The sequence below is a fragment of the Rhinoderma darwinii genome, chromosome 6, assembly GCF_050947455.1.
Source record: "Rhinoderma darwinii isolate aRhiDar2 chromosome 6, aRhiDar2.hap1, whole genome shotgun sequence".
NCBI classification, from domain to species: Eukaryota; Metazoa; Chordata; class Amphibia; order Anura; family Rhinodermatidae; genus Rhinoderma; species Rhinoderma darwinii.
The window spans coordinates 133,969,207-133,990,858 of NC_134692.1; the positions used below are offsets into that span (position 1 = coordinate 133,969,207).

The 21,652-nt window shown below is 46.5% G+C and overlaps 1 protein-coding gene across 1 annotated transcript; it reads left to right on the plus strand.

Annotated features, from left to right (window-relative positions):
- Positions 1–2,166: 2,166 nt before the first annotated feature.
- Positions 2,167–20,742, plus strand: SLX4 (SLX4 structure-specific endonuclease subunit). Its single transcript, XM_075830459.1, has 15 exons — positions 2,167–2,236; positions 3,623–4,024; positions 4,279–4,422; positions 4,847–5,024; positions 5,111–5,317; positions 5,411–5,601; positions 6,112–6,428; positions 6,512–6,734; positions 6,810–6,895; positions 8,543–8,689; positions 9,043–9,212; positions 10,711–13,238; positions 14,815–14,917; positions 17,457–17,804; positions 19,342–20,742. Exons 2-15 carry the CDS (start codon positions 3,745–3,747, stop codon positions 19,667–19,669), a joined length of 5,250 nt encoding a protein of 1,749 aa, XP_075686574.1. The 5' UTR covers positions 2,167–2,236; positions 3,623–3,744; the 3' UTR covers positions 19,670–20,742.
- The last annotated feature ends 910 nt before the right edge of the window (positions 20,743–21,652 follow it).

Below are 21,652 nucleotides of genomic sequence, written 5' to 3' on the forward strand. Positions count from 1 at the left end.
CTAAGACCCCCACCGATCACTGAAGCCTGTGCCCCTTCAGCTGTGATGGAATCACTTTGGCTCTTCTCGGAGAGGCGAGGTTTTCGGAAGACAAACTTGTACAGGCACCTAAACGAGTTAGGGTATGTTCACACGACAGCGTCCGTAACGGCTGAAATTACGGGGATGTTTCTGCCTGAAAACATCCCCGTAATTTCAGCCGTAACGGCATGTGCAGGCGCTTGAACGCCGCGTCCATTACGGACGTAATTGGCGCTGCTATTCATTGGAGTCAATGAGTAACGGCTCCAATTATGCCCAAAGAAGTGACAGGTCACTTCTTTGACGCGGGCGTCTATTTACGCGCCGTCATTTGACAGCGGCGCGTAAATATACGCCTCGTGTGAACAGACAAACGTCTGCCCATTGCTTTCAATGGGCAGATGTTTGTCAACGCTATTTTCGGCGCTATTTTCGGACGTAATTCGGGGCAAAAACGGCCGAATTACGTCCGTAATTAGTGCGTGTGAACATACCCTTACTCTGTAAAGGAACACTGGCCAAAACTGGTACATCCACTGTGTAAAGCCTCGTGCACATGGGGGTATTACGACTCCGTACAAACTTTGAGTAATCTGGTATGCTGTACCTCCAATTTCATGTAGAGGCATATGAAGTTTTTCTTTTTTCTTTTTTAATCCGTATGGCCGCGGCACAAGGTGTAGCAGTGCCTGTTTTGCGCGGAGTGTTCCTTTAAGGAGGCATCTTCGGCTTGGCTTTTAGGAATTTAAAAAAAAAATTGCATAATGAATTGTGCGAATATTTGCTACGCGCACCTTAGGCCGAGTTCCCACGGGACGGATAACCTGCGTAAAAACCACACAGCGTATCCGACCTGCAATCCGCAGTACATTCTGTCCAAAAACCGCGGCACATCGTGGTGCCTTTTTTCGGACTGAATTTCCGCAGCGGTACAAAAAAATGCTCATTCTTACCTAAGCCGTTGTTATGGTGATGCGTCCCTCCGGTCCGGCCTCCTTCGATGACGCTGCAGCTGTCACATTTGATGCAACATCATCCCAGGAGGGTGGACTGCAGGAAGAAGGGGGCATTCTGGGTAAGTATATATTTATTTATTTTTATCTGTAGTTGCAATTTTTGCAGAGTAATCGAATACGCCGCAAAAGTCGCAACACTTGGCTTTCTGTTGCATTCAATGGGGTAAACCCGCAACGGAAAATCAACAAAAACACAGCATAAACTGACATGCTGCAGGATTTAATTCTGCGCTGCTAGTCAATGTAAGGGTATGTTCACACGCAGTGAGCAAAAACGTCTGAAAATACGGAGCTGTTTTCAGACGTTTGTTTTAACTCCCGTTTTTCGCAGCGTTTTTTACAGACGTTTTTGGAGCTGTTTTTCAATGGAGTCAATGAAAAACGCCTACAAAAACGTCCCAAGAAGTGTCCTGCACTTCTTTTGACGAGCCGTCATTTTACGTGCCGTATTTTGACAGCGACGCGTAAAATAAAGGCTCGTGGGAACAGAACATCGTAATTCCCATTGAAAGCAATGGGCAGATGTTTGTAGGCGTAATTCGAGGCGTAAAACGCCCGAATTACGTCTGAAAACACTGCGTGTGAACATACCCTAACGTTTACGCTGCGGTTTTTATTTCCGCAGCGTAGGGATGAGATTTTGTAAATCTCATCCATTTTGCTGCTACTGTAAATGCTGCGGAATTTCCGCACAGAATTCCATTGCGGAAATTCCACAGGGTTTACGCTATGTGGGGACCCGGCCTTAAGGTTGTTTCTAAATATTTTATTTTCAGTATTGTAGGCGGTATCACATGCCATAAGTAGCCATATCGCTGTAGATTGCCATTGTTATGTATTTTGTTAATCTTTTTTTATTTTTATATTTGAATTGTATTTGCTGGTTATGTGCTATGAACGCTCGTAAATCAATGAAAAATTATGAACTGCCTGCGGATTAGACATAGACAACCTCAGAACGAGCAATACAAGCGTCTTTTCCTCTGTGAAGACATTTGGAGATCTGCATTACAATACGCAGAAAAGAAGCGGCGGCCATTTTGTCGGAGTCTTATTAATGCAGTCCCAGCGGTGGCGCCAGATTCCAGTTTGAATCCGTCGTCATGGAAACAGCTCAGCGCTTGGTGTTGGTCGCTTGGCGCGATGACGTCATGCATGCAGCGTAGCTTCCGGATCCCGGCACGTACGTATGGCCAGAGGTAAGAGAGCGTATAAAACAATTATATAAACCGGGGACGGGCAGTCGTTGCTGTACGGCGCAATGGCGGATATTGTTATGATGTAAATAAGGACCTATCTGCTGTGAATGTCATGTGACCCAAGTGATAGTAATCCCCGCATGCTCTGATACACATAGCTTGCTGCTGTGGAACTACAAATCCCATGAGTGCAGATGACAATGCATACTGGGAGGTCGGCTACATCTGATAGTCTGGTCTGATTTCATTCTGTGATCCATTACTATTCCTTAACCTAAACACCACTGTTTTGCCCCCCCCTAAGTTCATTTCCGACTGGGTTTTGGGTTGTTAGGATAAGTAATGGATCACAGAATGAAATCAGACCAAACTATCACATACCCCAATATGCGGCGGAATTTCCACACAGAACGTTCGGATGAATATTTTATTCCACATTGTTTACGCTGTGTGCGGCCGCACCGGATTCTGGCAATAGATGTAAGGCTGGGTTCACACGACCATGTTACGTCCGTAATGTACGGAACGTATTTCGGCCGGAAGACCCGGACTGAACATACTGCACGGAGCCGGGCTCCTAGCATCAAAGTGATGTACGATGCTAGGAGTCCCTGCCTCGCTGCCGGACAACTGTCACGTACTATAATCATGTTTTCAGTATGGGACAGTAGTTTCACGCAGAGGCAGGGACTCCTAGCGTCGTACATAACTATGATGCTAGGAGCCCGGCTCCCTGCAGTGTGTTCGGTCCGGGTCTTCCGGCCGAAATACGTTCCGTACATTACGGACGTAACATGGTCGTGTGAACCCAGCCTAATACTACATAGCACGTCAACATCAGACTGGGGGTCGTTCCTCCTGCGTTCATACCCCTCCATATAACCGACCCATACATGTGCCGCCATACTGTACCTCCGTGAGGCACCTTATTACTATTGTTTCATTATTCTTCATTCATAAGGAATACGCGACAATAAAAACCCGTAAAATAAAATCTGAGGCACACCGAGGTACAGGATGGGCTAATCTAAAGGTGCCGTATAATGGATCCATAGCGCACAGATTTGTAATATGGCCGCGTTCGGAAGCCTTAAAGGGGTGATCTTCTGATATGTCACAGATATTGTGAGACGATCTCGGACCATCACTGATTTCCATAATGTAAGGGCTCGGACCCCTTTGGCACTGCCCAGAGATTTCTATAACATTCTGAGCGAAGGTTTATTCTTAGCAATGACGTGTGCTGTGTCAGACCCCTGTCCCTCGGTTGGATTTCTCCTTTATTCCGCTACTTTTCTATCCATATGATGCATTTAGCGAGTAAACGGAGCACCAATAGGAGTATTTTCTTGTTTCTAACGATGACTTTTCTAACCCTTTTTCTAGCAGCGGGTGTCTCTTCTGTACCACGGAAAGATGAGATGAGGCACCGGCTGCCTGCGCTTCCTTATGTGCTGCGGAAATTCTAAATTAACCGTCTCATCACCACTCCAGGAGCAACTTTACTAATGGTTGAGTCCGATGATGAATTCACTGAACTTTGCTCCAAACTCTTAAAACGGGTTAAGAAGAACAACAACCCCCTAGAGAGTCAGAATGTCCCCAAAGCCAGCACTGCAGCGCAAGGAAAAGTCAGGAGGGCCAAACAGTCTGCGGCCAAGAAGCAGAAAAAGGATGGGGGCAGCCGACAGGCAGAAGTGGTTGTCACACCAGGACCTGACGGTGACAAACCTGAGGAAAGAAAACACACAGTGCAGGGCCGGATCACTAATAGTCGTATACAGGAAGGTAAAGAACACAAGGACAATCCCTGTGTCATGCTCCGCCCCCTCCGCTCCCGCATTATGGATAACAGTGTATCCGTTTTGCTTGGAGTATTCCTTTAACTCTTTCCACTAAAAATTGCCTTGGTCTCATGATGCATTGATCTCGGGAGTTCCTCAGGTCTGCTTCCTCGGGATCATGACCGCAAATGGTATAATGATAATAATTCAGAAGTATCATTAAGATGTAACAATTAATACTAAATCCTAATTTTTCAGATGGCAGCAAGGCTGACTGTCAGGATGGAGACCCTGGACCCCAGGTGAGGGTAACAGATCTGGTCTTGGAACGGATGCAACAGTTCAAAAGGACGGCCCCCTGCCGGATGAAGTTGGATTCCACCGAGATCAATGAAGTACCTGGTGGGTGAGAACGCAATGTGAACTGTATATCATATGGAGCTTTCTCTGTCACCTTATTATCATTTTTCTGTCTTAGGTCTTATTAAGACGGACGTGATATACGGACCATGTGTCGGCCGCGTTTCCCGGACCGAACACAGTTCAGGGAGCCGGGCTCCTAGCATCTTGGTTATATATGATGCTAGGAGTCCCTGACTCCTCATAGGAATACTGTCCTGGACTGTAATCATGTTTTCAGTACAGGACAGCATTGCTGCAGGGAGGCAGAGACTCACATCATCATTGATGACTGATGCTAGGAGTCTGACTCCCTGGTGGTAGGTCTGGGAAATACGGCTGACTCACAGTCCGTATATCACGGACCAAACACAACAGTTTTAAATAAGGCCCAAGGCCTTACTCTTTTTAGTTTTGCTTCCTCCAGTTGGATCTTCTAAGGCATATCCAAGTGTGCAGAATGATGGAGCTCTGGCACTGGCTCTGCAATTGGATGTCAAGGAGAAACCAGCTAGCTTAGAAGACGAAGGACTCTTTTTTTGCCAGCTGTGCCAAAAAGACTTGACAGCCATGAGCAGCGCCCTGAGGGAGCAGCATGTAAACAGGTAAGTTAAGGGATGATGCACCTAATAACACTACATAACTGGGTTCTGGTTAGGTTAAGTCTACATTGGTTCCCTGATTTCTCCAGGTGCTTGGACCAGGTTGAGAGTTTAGGAGGAAGCTCAGTAACTCCTGCGGTTCCGAGTTGTCCGTTATGTGGGAAGTCTTTCGGCACACAGAAAAGCCGAATATCTCACCTAAAACGCTGCGCTGTAAAGCTGGAGGTTCCTGCCCAGACACTGCTGCAGGCGGTTCAGAGACAGGCAAATGAGGTGGGATCAGAGGTACCACCAAGGTAAGATTACGGCCATATATCCTGTAAATTGTGGGTTATAGTTGCTCATGTGAAAATGCCCGTAACTTAAGTTCTCTTACTTCATCCTTACAGGGTGATCAATGGGAAGAGGAAAGGTGTACAAAAACAAAAGGAACCCTCCAAGAAGAGGAAGACGGCCCAGACTGGTGCAGAGATGGAGAATTTGTTGGTTGCGATGGCAATGTCCCGGTCTATGCATGAAGAGAATAATAATGCACAGAATACAGCTGGTGGTCAACGTCCCTTGTTATTGCCTGCTCGAGGTACTATGCTGAGAAGTTGGGGCCATCTGGTTAGTAGGGGACCTCCAGTGTTACTGCCATTGTTTCTGCAGCTCTAATAGCATGGACTTCAGACAGTGAGAAGGCGTAGCAATATGGATTGGGGATAGGTCATCAGTGTATGATCGGTGGGGTCCGACACCTGGACCCCGCACCTATCAGCTGTTCTGGCTGCGTCTGGGCACTAGATGTTATGCAGTGGCCGGTGTCTGAATCAGATGGCTCCGTACACTGTATAGTGGCCGTGCTGGAGTACTGCAACTCTTCTCCTATTCACTTGAGTAGGAGCAGAGCTGCAGCACGGCCTTTATACTGTATCTGCTTTCGGCGTGGACGTCCGGTGCCCGCAGGCAGCCGAAACAACTGATCGGTGCGGGTTCCTGGTGTCGGACCGCCACTGATCATTTACTGATGACCTCTCCTGTGGATAGATAACCCCTTTAACTTATTTTCTGTCCCTTCCAGAATCAAGATAAACTATTTGTTTTTTAGAAAAGAAAAGTCGACGGAAGCAGAAGGATAAGCCTACCCCGCTCCTTCTGATCCAGGCCCCCGAGGAGACTGTGGAGAAGTTGCAGAAGAGACTGTCTATGCTGCTGACTGAGGAAGCTGCGGAGAACAATGTCATGAAATTACCCCCAAGCCATTTCTGGACAATGGAGGAGGAAGAGAGGGAGAACTGGAGACTGCAGGCAGGAAAAAGATGTGTTCTGTGGGATATCAGTAATATGGTGGAGAAAATCGACACCCGGAGCTACTATACAGATGAACTAAACCCCTCAATAACTCCTTGGAAGTCCCCTTTGAAGGTAAGATGCCTGCACACTTATGCAAACCCCATAGACACAATATTGGCACCGTATATAACATGTCACCATTTCTCTTGTTTTAGAAATTGCATAGTTCACAGACGCATGCGGGTACAACCATATTATATCCCGGAAAACAACAGCGCCAGGCTGCTGGTGACATAGATCTTCAAGCTGCGTCCTGTGAGGATAAAAACCCGCTATCCGACAGCCAGAAGGCATTGCTGGACCTGGCTGAATTGGCAGGAGAGGGGATGACGCTCACTCAGTGGAACGGCGGAGCGGGCAATTTTAATGACTGCACAGGTAAAATAATTTCTCAGTTTTTCAGGAAAATATACTAATCATTTACTGCATACCAATAACGTTATCCTACCGCAGGCCGAGAGTCGCCAGTCAGTATTACATCGAGCGGATTCATCCCAGCGCAAGAGGAGAAGATTAGGAATGAGAGCCATCATCACAAGGTACATTTTACTGATACGATCCTCTTACTTTGACTATAAAGGCTTTTTCACACGGGACAAAAGTGGGGACAACGCTTGTTAATTGGTTGATCGTATCGTTTAGGCATCAAGAAATATTAGTGTTGTCGGCAGCACAGGGAGCCGTGCTGCCGACATGATGGAAATGTATGGGGACGAGCGATCGTTGTAGCAGCCTTGCTCCTTGTGAAAGGAGCAAACGAGCGCCTATCATCGAGCTGTCTCATTGATCGGTGCTTGTTTACCAGGCCCATGTCGTGCCGTGTTCCAGGACCCTTCGGCTACATTCACACGAGCATATCAGATTCACGCGTGTGCAAAACGCGTGTGAATCTGGTCCGTGTGTTGCGTTATGCATCAGTGTGCTTTGCGAGTGGCATGCGTATTTCACTCACCGCCAAGCACATCTTTTTTTTTTTTTTTTTTAATTTAATTGATGCGCAATTCAATGGGCGCGTAGGTGAAAACGCACCAGTATAGGAGTTTCACGCAGCGGTCTCTGAAATCAATGGGTCCGTGTGCTGCGCAGAATTTCCATGCACTGCACACGGACGTTATTCACGCCCTAAGAGTAAGAAATCTTAAGATAAGAAACAACCAACAATAACTTTGGCCTTGGGAACTGTATAGGAAACACGCAGAGCTCTGTTATTCATAGATCTATGGAGTCCTGTGAGTTTGAGATTCACCAAAGTCCAGCAATTGTCTCAAGTCTTCGCATTGTAACCTAAGAGACTCCTACCGTGTTTCCCCGATAGTAAGACACCCCCGATTGTAAGACGTATCGGGGGTTTCAGGGGGGTCGGCTAATATAAGCCGTACCCCGAAAGTAAGACATATGTCTTACTTTCGGGGAAACACGGGGGTATTGCCGCCTCCTGCCCACTTCCGCGCCGCCCCCTCTCCATACGTCACCGCGCCGGATATATCCGTCCTCAGCAGCTGCTAGTTCGCGCAGGAGGACGGATATATCCGTCCTGTGATGGCGCGGGTACTGAGACTGTACCCACGCGATCAGCGGCAGGAGCACGGCTGTTATACACAGCCTGGCTCCTGCTGCAACTGCCGGAATCGAAGCGCGCGCCGATTCCGGCAGTTTAACCCATTAAATGCCGCTGTCAATAGTGACAGCGGCATTTAATGTGTTTGACAGAGGGGGGAGCTCCCTCTGTCACCCGATCGGCGCCCCCGCAAACAAATCGCGGGTCGCCGTCGGGTTTCCATGACAGCCGGGGGTCTAACAAAGACCCCCAGGTCTGCCTTCAGCATCTGCCTGTTAGGCGATGCCAGAGGCATGACCTAATAGGTTGCCTGTCAGTTTTACACTGACAGGCAATAATGCTTCTGTATACTAAGTATACCAAAGCATTATATATGCGATCGGCACATCGCATAGTGAAGTCCCCTGGTGGGACTAAAAAAAAAAATGTAAAACAGTTAAATAAAGTTTGTGAAAAATAAATAAATAATAATTCGACAATTTTTTTCCAATATAAGACATACCCCGAAAGTAAGACATAGTGGGGCTTTTGGGGATAAAAAGAAAGTAAGACACTGTCTTACTTTCGGGGAAACACGGTATATAGGACGAGATGTGTATCACTTATGTCTTTTTTATCTTTCTCCCAGACCCCGCTGCTTGTTTTATCAGCAGATTTCATGGAGATGGTGAACAATCCCCACCTGAGTGACGCTCAGCTCCAGACTGACTGCGGGGAGGTGCTGAATGCACATATGTTCGTGTTATATGCGCGCTGCCCCCTGCTTATCGAAGCCGTAAGTATCAAAGTTTTTTTTTGGGAATTTTATATTGACGGTCTATAATGTTAGAATTATTAAAAGACCAAACGACGGGACCCTCATCAATCAAAGTAGAGCGATGGGGCGCAGTACCAACAAGTCCAGGTCGCTGTGTCTAATACTGAACCTCAACCTTATTCACATGACTGGACGCAGCTGCTCGTGCATGGACGTCGCGGTGTCTGGTACTGTAGGGAAGGGGCTGTCGCACGTGTTCAGGACCCCCACCAATGAACACATTGATGATCTATGTCATTTTTTTTTTAGTGACTAATCTTACCATTATTATTTCTCTTCATTGTATATGTGATATTCTTGTTTTTTTTTAGATCCACTCTGAAGGATTTTGGGTAGATGAATCCGGCATGGGTCGAGCTCGACGCCTCCTACTCAATGATGTCACTGCGGAGGCCGCCCTCTGTTTTCTCCGATTTTTATATTGTGCCACCACTGACATTCCAACTCACTGCCTGCCCCATGTTTGTGAGCTGGCACGCAGGTATGTATCATGCTGAGCTTCATGTCATAATGAAGACAGAGAAAGTCCTGTTCATGTGTGTCTACCAGTGTCCATGCAAATGTCCTGCACCACCGCCTGTTTCCAGCCGCCCCATTACAGCGAATGTTTCATTATTAAAAAGACACTCCAGTTATTTTATTTTTTGCGGCCCGTTTCTAAAGCACACCCGATAAAAGGTCATCCTCTAACCAGGCGCTTTGTTGCCAAAATATCCCGGCCGCTACTATGTCATGTGATCGGCTGATTCCTACAGAGTCCGTTGTGTGGTCCGGAAGTCTCTTTTACTATGCATTCCTATTAGACTCACATTGAGCGTCTCATAGTGAAAGAAACTTCCAATCCACATAGCAGACGATGTAGGAATTGGCCGCTCACATGACATAATTTCGGCCGGGGTATTTCGGCAACAAAGCGCCTGGTAAGAGGATGTTCCCTACCTTTTATCGGGTGTACTTTAGAAACGGAGCCGCAATAAAAAATAATCGTTGGAGTGTCTCTAAGCTTAATTTATAAACGAAATTGGTGAGCTCCCCCTAGTGGTGATTGCAGGCAGGCAGCCAGAACGTTATGTTTTAATTTAGGTCTATGCAGAGTATTTGGAACTCTATATAAAATCTGAAGATTGTAAATGACTAATAAAGAGGTTCTGTGCTAATTTAATGTATGTTACAGGGGAGCGCTAACACTTCATAATATACATTGTGTTAATATGACAGCTAAGAGCAGCTACTAAATAAACAGGACGAGCAGAGAGTTGCTTGCAGACTTGTCCCAGTGAGTGGCTGCAAGGACAGGTTCTATTGAAGAAGACTCGTCCTTGTAGGCGGTTGCATGGATGACCCATCTAGAGCCCACGTGTCAAACCTGTGGCCCTCCAGCTGTTGCAAAACTACAACTCCTAGCATGCCTTAAAAGCATGCAGCAACTAGGGAATACTTGGGAGTTGTAGTTTTGCAACAGCCGGAGGGCCACAGGTTTGACACCACTGATCTAGAGAGAGACCCAATCACTACTACGGGTCGAAACTTTGCTGTTTCTTCTATATGGCTACTCGGGCACAATACATTTTTGAATATTGGTTGGATGCTGTTGATTCTACTATTGTTTTGGACCCTGCAGACATTGTTTTTGCCAGCACCACCACCCCTCTCAGTTTATCTGTAGTCACTCTCAGCGACCCCAGATAAGCACTCTGTATGTTACAAAGTGTTAACACTTAAAGAAACCCTCCTAATAGAACTGATGACACACTGGGTAATGCCTAGTAGAGTTCTTGAGGGGGCGGAGCATGACACAGATATTCTGTTTGGCGTTCGAATCCTTGTGTCATGCTCCGCCCCCTAGTCCATGCACTAGCGTAGCACAATCTATTCGTTTTGCCCAGTGTTCCTTTACAGAACCCTTTTAGCAGTGAATTGTGTGGTTACTCATTGGTTTGAGGAAACTTGTCACCAGCTAGAGTATGACTTTCTTTTAGGTTTGGTGTTAAAAGCCTCATAGACACCTGTGAACTTCTGGTTTCTGGGACACACAACTCAGGAGGTCAGATATCCACAGAAGAGGAGGGAGATGATGGAGGAGAACGAGCAGAGACCTTCCAGGAGTTGCTGAAATCAATGTGGCTGGATGAAGGCGAAAACGTTTTTGAAGATTTGCAAGGAGAGGATGAGGAGAAGCCGGATGATGGAGGAGTAGGAGAGGGAGAGCTGGAGGAGATCTATGAATTCGCTTCGACTCAACGTAAGATATTAACAGAGCAAGACTCCAACGTTGGGAATGAAAGTGAACAGGAAGTCGAGTATCAAGAGAAATCGGAAGACCTCTCGCCCAAATCCAGAAATTTTAATTTAATGGAAACAGAAGAAATGAATTTGAGAAGCACCGCGCCACTTAAAGTGTCTCCTAATCCAAAAGATATGGACTGTTCTCCCAAGAAACCTGCTCTTCTTCTGTCTAACAGCCCGGAATATTCTGCGGCTCTTCCTATAGCTCCTTCTGCCCAGCTCAACATTCAGCCATCATCTTCCTACTCTCTTGCTTCGGCCCAGTCTCCTACGTTCAATGTTGCAGGTGCTTCTCCGATTCAACAAGTCATTACATCACCCATTCCTTCAGCTTCAGAATCTCCCATCCCTGTTATTTCTCTGATCTCCCCAAACCGAGATGAAGACCCCGAGGAAGATATGTTTGCTGAGCATAGTCCTCCACCTTTCGATGATAGTTACGACCGAATGTTCTCACAGACTTGTGGTGAATATGGGGAGCCTTCAGGTATTGGAGAAAGCAAATCCCATATAAATACAACTAGTCCTAAAGATCAGCAACCCATACTCACCAGCTCACCCACTGCTGTGCCCTGTCCTACTCTTCCTGAACTTGGGTCTTCTCCAAACATCCAGCCAGAAATACATTCAATTCTAGAGCGACCCTCATACTCAACTGAATATGGAAAATCTCTAAACCCTAGTTACAAAGAGTCTCATCATCGTAAACCTACCCAGAATATCAAAAATACTTCTCCCAAAGCCTTACGTCAAGATGTAGACATCATCCTGATCTTGTCATCAGATGAAGAGATGGAGTCCAATGATCCAGCGGCAGCACCGCCCAGATGTGGACAATTTGACTTGGCCGAAATATCTAAGGCTATTAAAGATTCTCCTGTTAGCTTCACCCAGAGGAAGAGCAGTGAGGGCTTCTCTCGCATGGAAATGAGCAGTAGCTCAGAGATGTCTTGGTTGGTGCCCGCTACACCCTTACCCCAATCGTCTAGCTCAAAAATTTCCCTGCTGCAGATGTCATGTTTGCCTCAGTCACCTCAAACTTCACACAAGACGTCGCATGCAGTGCGATCACCTCCAAACTCACAGCAGACATCACAGGCAGCTCGGTCAACTCCAAACTCACAGCAGACATCACAGGCAGCTCCGTTACCTCCAAACTCACAGCAGACATCAGATCCAGCGCGTTCACCTCCATACTCACAGCAGACATCACATGCACTACAGTCACCTCCAAACTCACAGCAGACATCAGATCCAGCGCGTTCACCTCCATACTCACAGCAGACATCACAGGCACTACAGTCACCTCCAAACTCACAGCAGACATCAGATGCAGTGCGATCACCTCCATACTCACAGCAGACATCACAGGCACTACAGTCACCTCCAAACTCACAGCAGACATCACAGGCAGCTCCATTACCTCCAAACTCACAGCAGAAATCAGATGCAGTGCGATCACCTCCATACTCACAGCAGACATCAGATGCAGCGCGATCACCTCCATACTCACAGCAGACATCAGATGCAGTGCGATCACCTCCATACTCACAGCAGACACCTCAAACATCTATAAACTGTGACCTTGATATTTCTTACCAAAGTTTTGTTTCCCAAACTCAGGCAAGCCCAGTGTCCCTTCCTTTGTTGTCTCCAAAGTCACCCAGGACTCCTCCTCGGTCATTGCGACCCTCCATCCAAGAAAAGCTTGAGATGGGTCTTGAGGCACAGTTTAGTTCGAGCAGTAAAGCCCGTTCTTCCCCACCAGTATCGACTGCTAGCAGCACTGTGTTTGAGGTTGGGGACAGCGAGGATGAGGCCCCTGATGCGGAGCCCCAGGCTAACATCAGTAACGTCAGCTTTCAGTTTGATTATGATGAACCTCCCATCCACATGGAAGAAGATTTGTGGTACAACATGCCTGAGACTCCAAAAAAGCCTTGTCCCCCCCCTACACCAAGCTCTCCTTTACGCAGGAATCAAACTCCAACCAAACCCCTGTATCGTAAACCCAGCAGTCCTTCACCATCGAAAATGTCAGCACCAGAATGTATTGGCGGTTCTCCACCAACCATAGTCTCCCAAAGCAGTCGTCAGAGTTTTCTGAACTCCAAGTTGTGGGAGGAATGGGAGGATGAAGATCCTGAGCTGCCCGCTGTGCTCCCTCTATCTCAGCGACTGAAAAAAGTCCCGGAGGTGCCGAAAGACCTGAGGACTCCAGGTAAGTCACTCTGTATTAAAATTAAATGTGGCACGATGCAGACATCCAGTGGGACTTATTTATCAAAACTAGCAGCAATTTTGTCATTTTAGGTGGGTGCATTAGAACATGAGAATCAGTACTGGATCGTCAGGCACCTTTAGTATTCACCCATCAAGTAGGCCACACCTTAAAGGGTATTCCCAAAATCGACAATTATCACCTGTGGCCAGATGGGGGCCTCACCGTACTGTACCCCCCGTTCCTGCTCACTACAGTGCTCGACCGCAGTGAGCAGGACATTGAATTGAGCTGCGGTTGAGTGTCCTCGCTGCTGCGCCATTCAAAGTCTATGGAAATTATGAAAACAACGGAGTACAGCGCTCGACTGTTTCCGTCAGTTCCATAAACATTGAATGGAGCGGGCGGGCAGATGTTTCACCATTACTCCATTCAAGCTTCTCTCTGTGGGAGGGTGCAGTGAGGGCAAATGGGGAGTTTGGAACCCCTGATCTTGCAATCGGTGGGTCTCCCAGCGATCAGACTATTATCACCTATCCTGGGTATAGGCAATAATTGTTGATTCTGGTACAACCCCCTTTAAGTCATGTATAGCTTTAAAATGTACATCTAGTGCCCTCTGTAGCCTTCCTCTCTTCTTCCCTGGGTGTCCTCCCAAATTTACATAGAAATACACAATGTACAGTGTATTCATATGTCATTTTTTTCTTCGCCACGCGCCTTTTTCCTTGAGCCGCCTACAGCAGGGTTGGGGAACGTCTGGCCCGCGGGATCATTTGGTCCGGCCCGACCTCACTCAGACCGCGCTGCTGCCGCGTCATTCGCTACTTGGCTCCGTCTGCTCTACACACTCACATTTAGGAGCAGGAGAAGGGCGGACGGAGCCAAGTATGGCGGTGGCAACGGCGGTCTGAGTGAGGTCGGTGCGTGCAGGCCCAAGAGTGGATCAGTCCGGTCACCTGACCTGAGTCAGTGACGTGAGGTCCGGTGACTGGACTGGTCCATTCCAGTCACGGCACGCCCTCACTTGGACCGCCGCTGCCACCGTGTCATTCCCTACTTGGCTCCGCCCACCCGCCCTACTTACTCGAAGTGAGGTCCAGGTGACTTAAATGTTTTTTTTTTCAGTAAGGACATTTATGATATCCACAGGATATGTCATAGATGTCCGATAGATGCGGGTCCCACCTCTGGGTCCTGCACCTATCACTAGAACGGGGCCCCTAAACACCGTTCTACCTCTTTGTGTTGTGGTTGAAGAAAAAAGGTTCCCCACCCCTGGCCTGCTGGTGCAGACCTTGGTAAATCCGGCCAAAAAAAGAGTGGTCAATGTCTTCTGGGTCCACTGAGCAGCCCACCTGACACCAGCGTAAACGTATGTCATCCAGATCATGGCTCACCTATAGACGACCGGTGCCACCCATTGAGATAGCTATAAGTGATGCAATATAATAAGAGTGTAGATAGATCAGATACAATATCCACAGAATACAAAGTGTGAGATCCGCTGCAGATCTGAGGTCCTGGGATCCATGGAGGAATCTGCCGTCTGACCATTTATCTGCTTTCTCCATAGTTTCCATCGTACGCAGAAGAGAGCTCGTTCCCATGGTTCCTATTACTCCATTACCTGATTATTCGGACATGGACACCCCAATCCTGAAAAAAGAGTTGAGCAAGTGAGTGACGTTTTTTGAAGGTTATTGTCTTGTTAATAGTAAGTTTCTTTCCCTTCATACCTCATAAAATTGCGTTAGCCTCAGATTCCCTACAGGTGGCCATATATGAGTTGATATCTCACCAATGGTATCTAAGACATCTGCCCTATAGACCTCTATTCATAGGGAGTCTGATCCTCCCCCCCCTTTTGTGAGATCGCATAGGATTGGAAAATTAAAAAGATACTTTCTCGTTAATCATTCAGGGACACAGCACCATGGGTATATGCTCCCGCCACTAGGAGGCGACACTAGGTAGGATAGAGTCTTGGCACCGCCCAGGCAGGCCATACCCTTCACACAGACACTGGCTAATTCAATTCAGTTTTTAGACTAGTGTCGTAGGAGGCGACATGACCCGACACTCAGGTCTACTGCTGTTTTTTAACTCTATTCCACCCCAAATGTATTTTAAGGCTCTGAGGGCTCGGGGTCTCTCTGAGACAGTCACCCAGACGATGTCGAAAGCCAGAAAACCTCAATAAACCAAGCTGCACCACGGTACGTGGGGGGCTTATTTCCACTAATGTGAACGGAATCATTTTCATCCTATCAAATGTTCCACACGTAAAGTACTGTCCTTCCTGCAATCAGTCCTTGAACATGGACTTGGCTTACCTCTGAGAGACATTTTGCTGAGTTTCCCTTCCTGTAGCTTTTCTGGTCGCTATCGCCTCCATCAGGCAGGTTTCGGAACTTGCTGCCTTGTCCTGCAAGTCACCTTTTTGTCATGATGAGGATAAGCTGGTGTTCTGATCTGTTACGACTTTTCTACCAAAGGTCGTCTCTACCCTCTTTTTGCCCCTAACCATCTCATCCGAGGGAACAGGGTTTACATTGCTTTGATTTGGTAAGAGCAGTCTCAATGTATCTGGCTGCGACGGAGTCATTTTGGCACACGATTGTTTTTTTTTCTTATTCCTGAAGCGCTTCGGCAGCGTCCTAGACCACTTATCAGTCCAAGGGTAAAGTTCCTTCCCTTCGGATTACTGCCCATTTTACGAGGGCTGTTGGTGCCTCCTGGGCGGTCAGTTGCTCAGGGCTGATCCCGAGGCTTCTGTGCCCACTTTCACTAAGTTTTATCAAATTAATTCTTCAACCTCTGCTGATGTCAGTCCGGGTCGCAGATTTTTTTTATACTCACTGTAAAATCTATTTCTCGTAATTGATTGGGGGACACCGATCCCACCCTCTTGTTTTTTGTTGTTTATTCTACACCCGGGACCCGTAGTTCTGTTTGGTTTTTTCCTCGGGACTGTAGACATGTTTGTATTCTTTTTTTTACCACTGCTCTTGTCTATCGAAAGGGTAATGTCTGCCTGGGTGGAGCCAAGACTTTTTCATACTTAGTGTCGCCTCCTAGTGGCAGGAGCATATACCCATGGTACCATGTCCTCCAATGTATTCAACGAAAAATAGATTTTATGGTGAGTACAAAAATCTTGTTTTTCAGCACATTTAAAACATTTGGTGTTCTATTGAGCACTGCCGATTACTTAATATTTCCCTATTACACAGTTTTATATTATTTGCTTCAAGCATAAGTCCAGTGAAACAAAAAAACTTCAAGGTTCTCTTAGATCCTCATGTAAAGTTGTGTTTCCCTTCAAAGCTCAGCCATTTGCGCTGCAGACCTCTCCTTTCTAATTCACTAATTGCAAGTTGTTCTCATTGTTTGCCATTTTACAGATACAGTGGAGCCGCAGCCCGGTCATGGCCACTTACAAGCCGGCTAGCTCACATTACACTCCCACCTCTTCCCCTCTCATACACACTGCCTGAATCAGCAAGTTTCCTCTCCTAAGGTTCGCTGGAGGCATGCATTAAAGTGTAACTAAACGCTTGACAAACTTCTGACATCTCATAGTGACATGTCAGAAGTTTGGATTGATGGGGGTCCGAGCGCTGAGACCATCAATTGCTAAAACGAAGCAGCAGGAGGTCTCGTGTCAGCGCTCAGCCGCTTCGTGTCTGTTCGGCTTTTTCTGGAAATCAATGTATCGGAGTATGGGCTGAATAGAAAGTCTATGAGCCCGTACCCCTCCGATACATCGGCTTTCCGGAAAAAGCCGAACAGAAACAAAGTGGCTCAGCGCTCACACGGGCTCTTCTGCTGCTTTGTTTTGCGATTGGTGGAGGTCTCCGTGCTCAGACCCCCACCTATCAAAACTTCTGACATGTCACGGTTAGCGTTGGAGTAAATTACAACAGCAACCAAAAAATGAAGTATCTACGTCACTGGTGGATGTATAATTGTGAAGGTAAAGGGACATGTCCACTATCAGCCACATTCTGCACCCTCTTACAATAGGAGTGCACAGTATAAAATGACTTTTGGCTTTTTAAAGGGGCAGTAGGACATTTTCATAAAAATGAAGAAAAGTTAATTTTTATTTTATTGTGTTTTGACTTGTTCAGGGCAGTGCCATGGTCTTTATTAACAGCACATGATTCTAATTTAAGTCAAGCGCTCTAACTTTAATCTCACTCTGCCATTTAGATTTGGTGTACGAGCGCTCCCGAAAAAGAAGATGGTGTTAAAGTTGAAAGAGATCTTCCAATACACTCATCAGGTCATGAGCTCCGACTCGGAGAACGACGTCCCTTTAACTCAGCCCCATGGGAGTAAAGGCAGCAGTGTGGCTCGGGCACTGCAGAAACCGACTCATGACCAGCAGCGGCCCAAAAACACTAGTAAGGGGTCCAGCAGCTCGTACGTGGGGAGGAAGGCGACGTCTGTGTGCACAGCACGGGAAGCAGACACAGGAGACGATCAACCTCTGACTGCATCACAAGAGTCTACTACATCCTCCGTGGCTGCGAGCGATACCTCCTCCTTATCCCAAAGGTAATGAGAAGCAGCAGGGCAGAACCACCCACACAAACAATGCTCCCCCTTCTTTTCTTCCTCAAGGTGGCGCTGTGATGGCCTCCCACATTGTATCTGTGGTCAAAATTAATCCTGATACATGATGATGATAATAATCCTGGTCATGTTTTAGGATTTCGTTGAAGCATGGCCATTAGGGGGCGCTCGTGTGCTTTAGGCAATTAGTACTCAAAAGTAATGTGTATTATCCAATCTAGCCATCCACAGTGCAGCATTTGCAGTCCTTTGCTTTACTGCACTAGTGCACAGGCCCAGTAAAGCAGATGACATGTAGCTTACGAGACATATACAATAGGTTCGGTATTTGCATACCATGCAAGAAAGGTTCGGGAGGTCTGGATCTCTGGAGCATAGCCATTACCAATGGTGGGAGCAGGACCTTCTAAGCCATAGTGGGACACTCTGCAGTTGTCCTGATGTTGTCCCTAGCTGTAGGGGGTGCCACATATTGATTTAACACCATTTGTACTTCAGTATAATATGCAATGTATCCACGTCTCGACTGAGAGCAGGACTACTTATGTACAGGTTTGCTGCCTGTGAATGTAAAGAAGAGTGTTGTCGTTCACTGACAGCAAACAAATATCTTAAAAATGGTGAAGAATTAGAACACAAAGTATATTAGAAAGTTGCAGAACTTTTTCTTTATACAGTGATTGTCTTACCTAAAACCAGACACCCCTTTAATTGCCATCTACATCTTCAGTCACTCAGATATAAATCTCTTCTGCCTCTAGGTGGCGGCATTTGAATGAAATTGTAATTGTTTTAGGTAGCGGTCAGAAGCGGATCGAAAAAAAAAAAAGGTTTTGATGAAGGTCTCTTAATATTTCTACACATTGGATGAAAGCAGAAATCCCGAGATATGACTGATGTATTAGAGAGAAGCAGGGATGACCACAAGTCTGCCAGCGCATCTTTTAATGTCATCGTAGACCATACAGAAAAATGTAGTGTTCACCACTAGATGGCGGTACTGAAAAAAATTAGGGAAAATAATTACATTCACTGGCGCTGTGTCGCTCCCAACCAGGCACACAACGGTGAAGTTGTGTAGGAAAAAAGATAAAGTGGCGCTGTGCTTTACCTAGCGCTGCACCTTTTATTGGGGCGATGTTGGGGTCCCATCGGTTGGACACCCACTGATCAGACAATCATGGAGTATCCTAGCACTATGCCGGCTTTTAATTCTTCCATGTCTTTGTACCACCAGAGAGACCCCTTAATAAAGAGCATATAAGGTGCTCATAATACTGTGCTTCAGGGGGGCCGTTCATGGCGTGATTCAATAGCGCGCATTCTATGCAAATTACTGCAGCTCCCAGCCTGATTGGCCGAGAGGCACAACATAATTAGCATATGGCGTGCACATTTATTTCACTCCCGTAAACTCACCAATACAATGAAGTCTATAAATACTGCTGCCATTGGACACAATCCCAATACTGTAGCAGACATTCTGTTTCATTCTCAGTAATATCTAATGTCTCTGTAGTTCCAACACCAATGAGTTTGAGACGGCGTTTGCAGATGAAGAGGACGACGAGCCAGTGGCAGCCTCACAGGCAGCCAGCAAAGAGGCGCAGACAGCGGAGGCGGTGAGGAGGTTCATCGAAGCGCGACCCAAGATACATGAGCAGATCTTACTTTATCAGCCCCTGGACCTGGCCGCCCTTCACGCTGAGCTCAAGCTAAATGGAATCAAAGTTTCTGCTGGGAAGCTGCTTGACTTTCTGGATTCGCACTGTGTCACTTTTACCACTGCGGCCGCACGCAAAGAGAAGAAAAGCCGCACGAGGAGGAAAGCGGGGAAGCGTCACTGAGACATTTCAGGGGTTTTTCTACAGGAAGAAGGTTGCCTGGCAAACCTGGGACTTCCTTTTTTTTTTTTTTTGCCACTACTTCTGTCACAGGAGATTCTCAGCTGCTGTAAATAATGTTTTGTGACATTGTCATCTATGGATTTAGGAGGGACTGATGACTGCTGGTCCCTTAAGGTCTTTAAAACCTGCCCTGGTGGAAATTAAAAGGGTATCGCCGTCAGCGTCTACCGCCAGAAGTCATGGCCAGGGAGTGGGTGGTCCGGTTGACTAGGCAACCGTACCTCCCGCTTTCCCGGCTGTGTCATTCGTCGCCACGACTTCTAGCGGCAGACGTGGCCAGGACTACAAATCAGTGAACAAAAGTGGAGTCTGTTTATAAGTTAAAAGATTTTAAAGGGGGAAAAAAAATGCATGAATTTGTAAATTATGGATCTCAGTTAATTTTATTATAATAAATATGAGAAATGTAAATTGTATTCTTATTTGTCACGGCCGTTTACAGGCTGAATTAGTGTTACTGCAGAATAGTTGGATACATCCAGGTGTTTATTGGGCATTGCTGCCCACACAGGCACAGTTAAGGTGCCACTCTAACGGTAGGCAACATGCATCATCCAGTTCCTGACTTTTTTGTTTTCCTAACCTGTCCTGGAATATCTGGTGACGTCATCAGCAGGTTTTTAGGGCAGGAATTGTCAGGCGTATGCTAATTACCTCTCCCTACAAAATGTTAATTGTTATGTGCGCACGGTTTAGCCATTTTCACCACCTCTCACCATTTTCTTGACTTATAATCAATGTTATGTGACAATATATTCTCTTAAGAGGATTCAATTAAATGTCACCTCTAAGGCTGGGGCTAAACCAAGACTAAACCGTTGTCCATAGTAATGCATTAGGCTAGGATTATTTATGTCGCTATAAAAAGTCGCTGTGACATCACTGTGATAAATCGCTTTCCATAGGAATGTATTGAGTACATTGAAAATCTCTTTAAAATCACTCCAGACACAAGTGTGTAGCTCTGAAATCCCGGCATGTAGCCATTTAAAAAAAATAAAATTATATAAAAATCGCTAGCAAGAGTTTGAATGAGTCTAAGGGTTTTTCCGGTCTCCGAATGAGTCTAAAGGCTGGATCTTCAGTGAGAACCAATCACGTTCTCTGTGAATATGAAGTCACCTGATCGGCCACTTAGCTGCCAACATGTAGAGAAAGCTGCTAAGTGATGTATTCTAAGAGCACTAGGATCCTATTTTGAGAACCATCTAGGAAATTCTGCATAAATAAAGGGGGGTTCCCTCATTCAGCTATTAGCCTGAACGGAAAGCAGCGGCAAAGACTTGTCTTTCGCCCTGGAGGACCCAGTATGTCCCTACATTACAAGGACAATCAATTGATCTCAGCGAAAACTGTGTAATGCTTCATTTCTCCTGTGGAGGCGCTGCTGGTAAACTGAACACCTGCTGCCAAGGTCCCTTAGATTACAATTAATCCCCGAAAGTCACAGCAGCAAAATATCTTGTGATCACCTTATTGTCAGGGAACTTGCTAATAAAGGATGACCCCTCTAAGTGCATAAAACAAATCTATGGCTTATTGAATGTTTGTCATTTTTTTCATGTTTAGAACTTTTCTTCTAAATGTGGTGCCATAAAGAGAGTACAAATTATTACAAAAACATATAAGCTCAGTCTAAGGCCCCATGCACACGACCGTAAAATCGCCCGTAATTACGTTCTGTAATTACGGGCCCATTAATTTCTATGGCCGACAGACACCCTCCCGTATGTCTACTGGAGGGTGTCTGTGCCGTAGAAACCTGCCGAAAAAAAACAGGACATGTCCTATTTGTTTTTATTTTACGGACCGTGCTCCTATACTTTATAATGGGAGCACAGTCCGGCCGTCCACGGCCGGCCGTGCCCGTAATTACGGGCACGGTCATTTGAATGAAGCCTAAGGCTTCATGCACACGACCGT

Coding starts and splice junctions, on each gene's coding strand:
- SLX4 (XM_075830459.1), top strand. CDS start 3,745: ATGGTTGAGTCCGATGATGAATTCACTGAACTTTGCTCCAAACTCTTA. Junction 5,602..6,111: donor CTTGTTATTGCCTGCTCGAG/GTACTATGCTGA, acceptor TTTGTTTTTTAG/AAAAGAAAAGTCGACGGAAG. Junction 17,805..19,341: donor ACCTCCTCCTTATCCCAAAG/GTAATGAGAAGC, acceptor ATGTCTCTGTAG/TTCCAACACCAATGAGTTTG.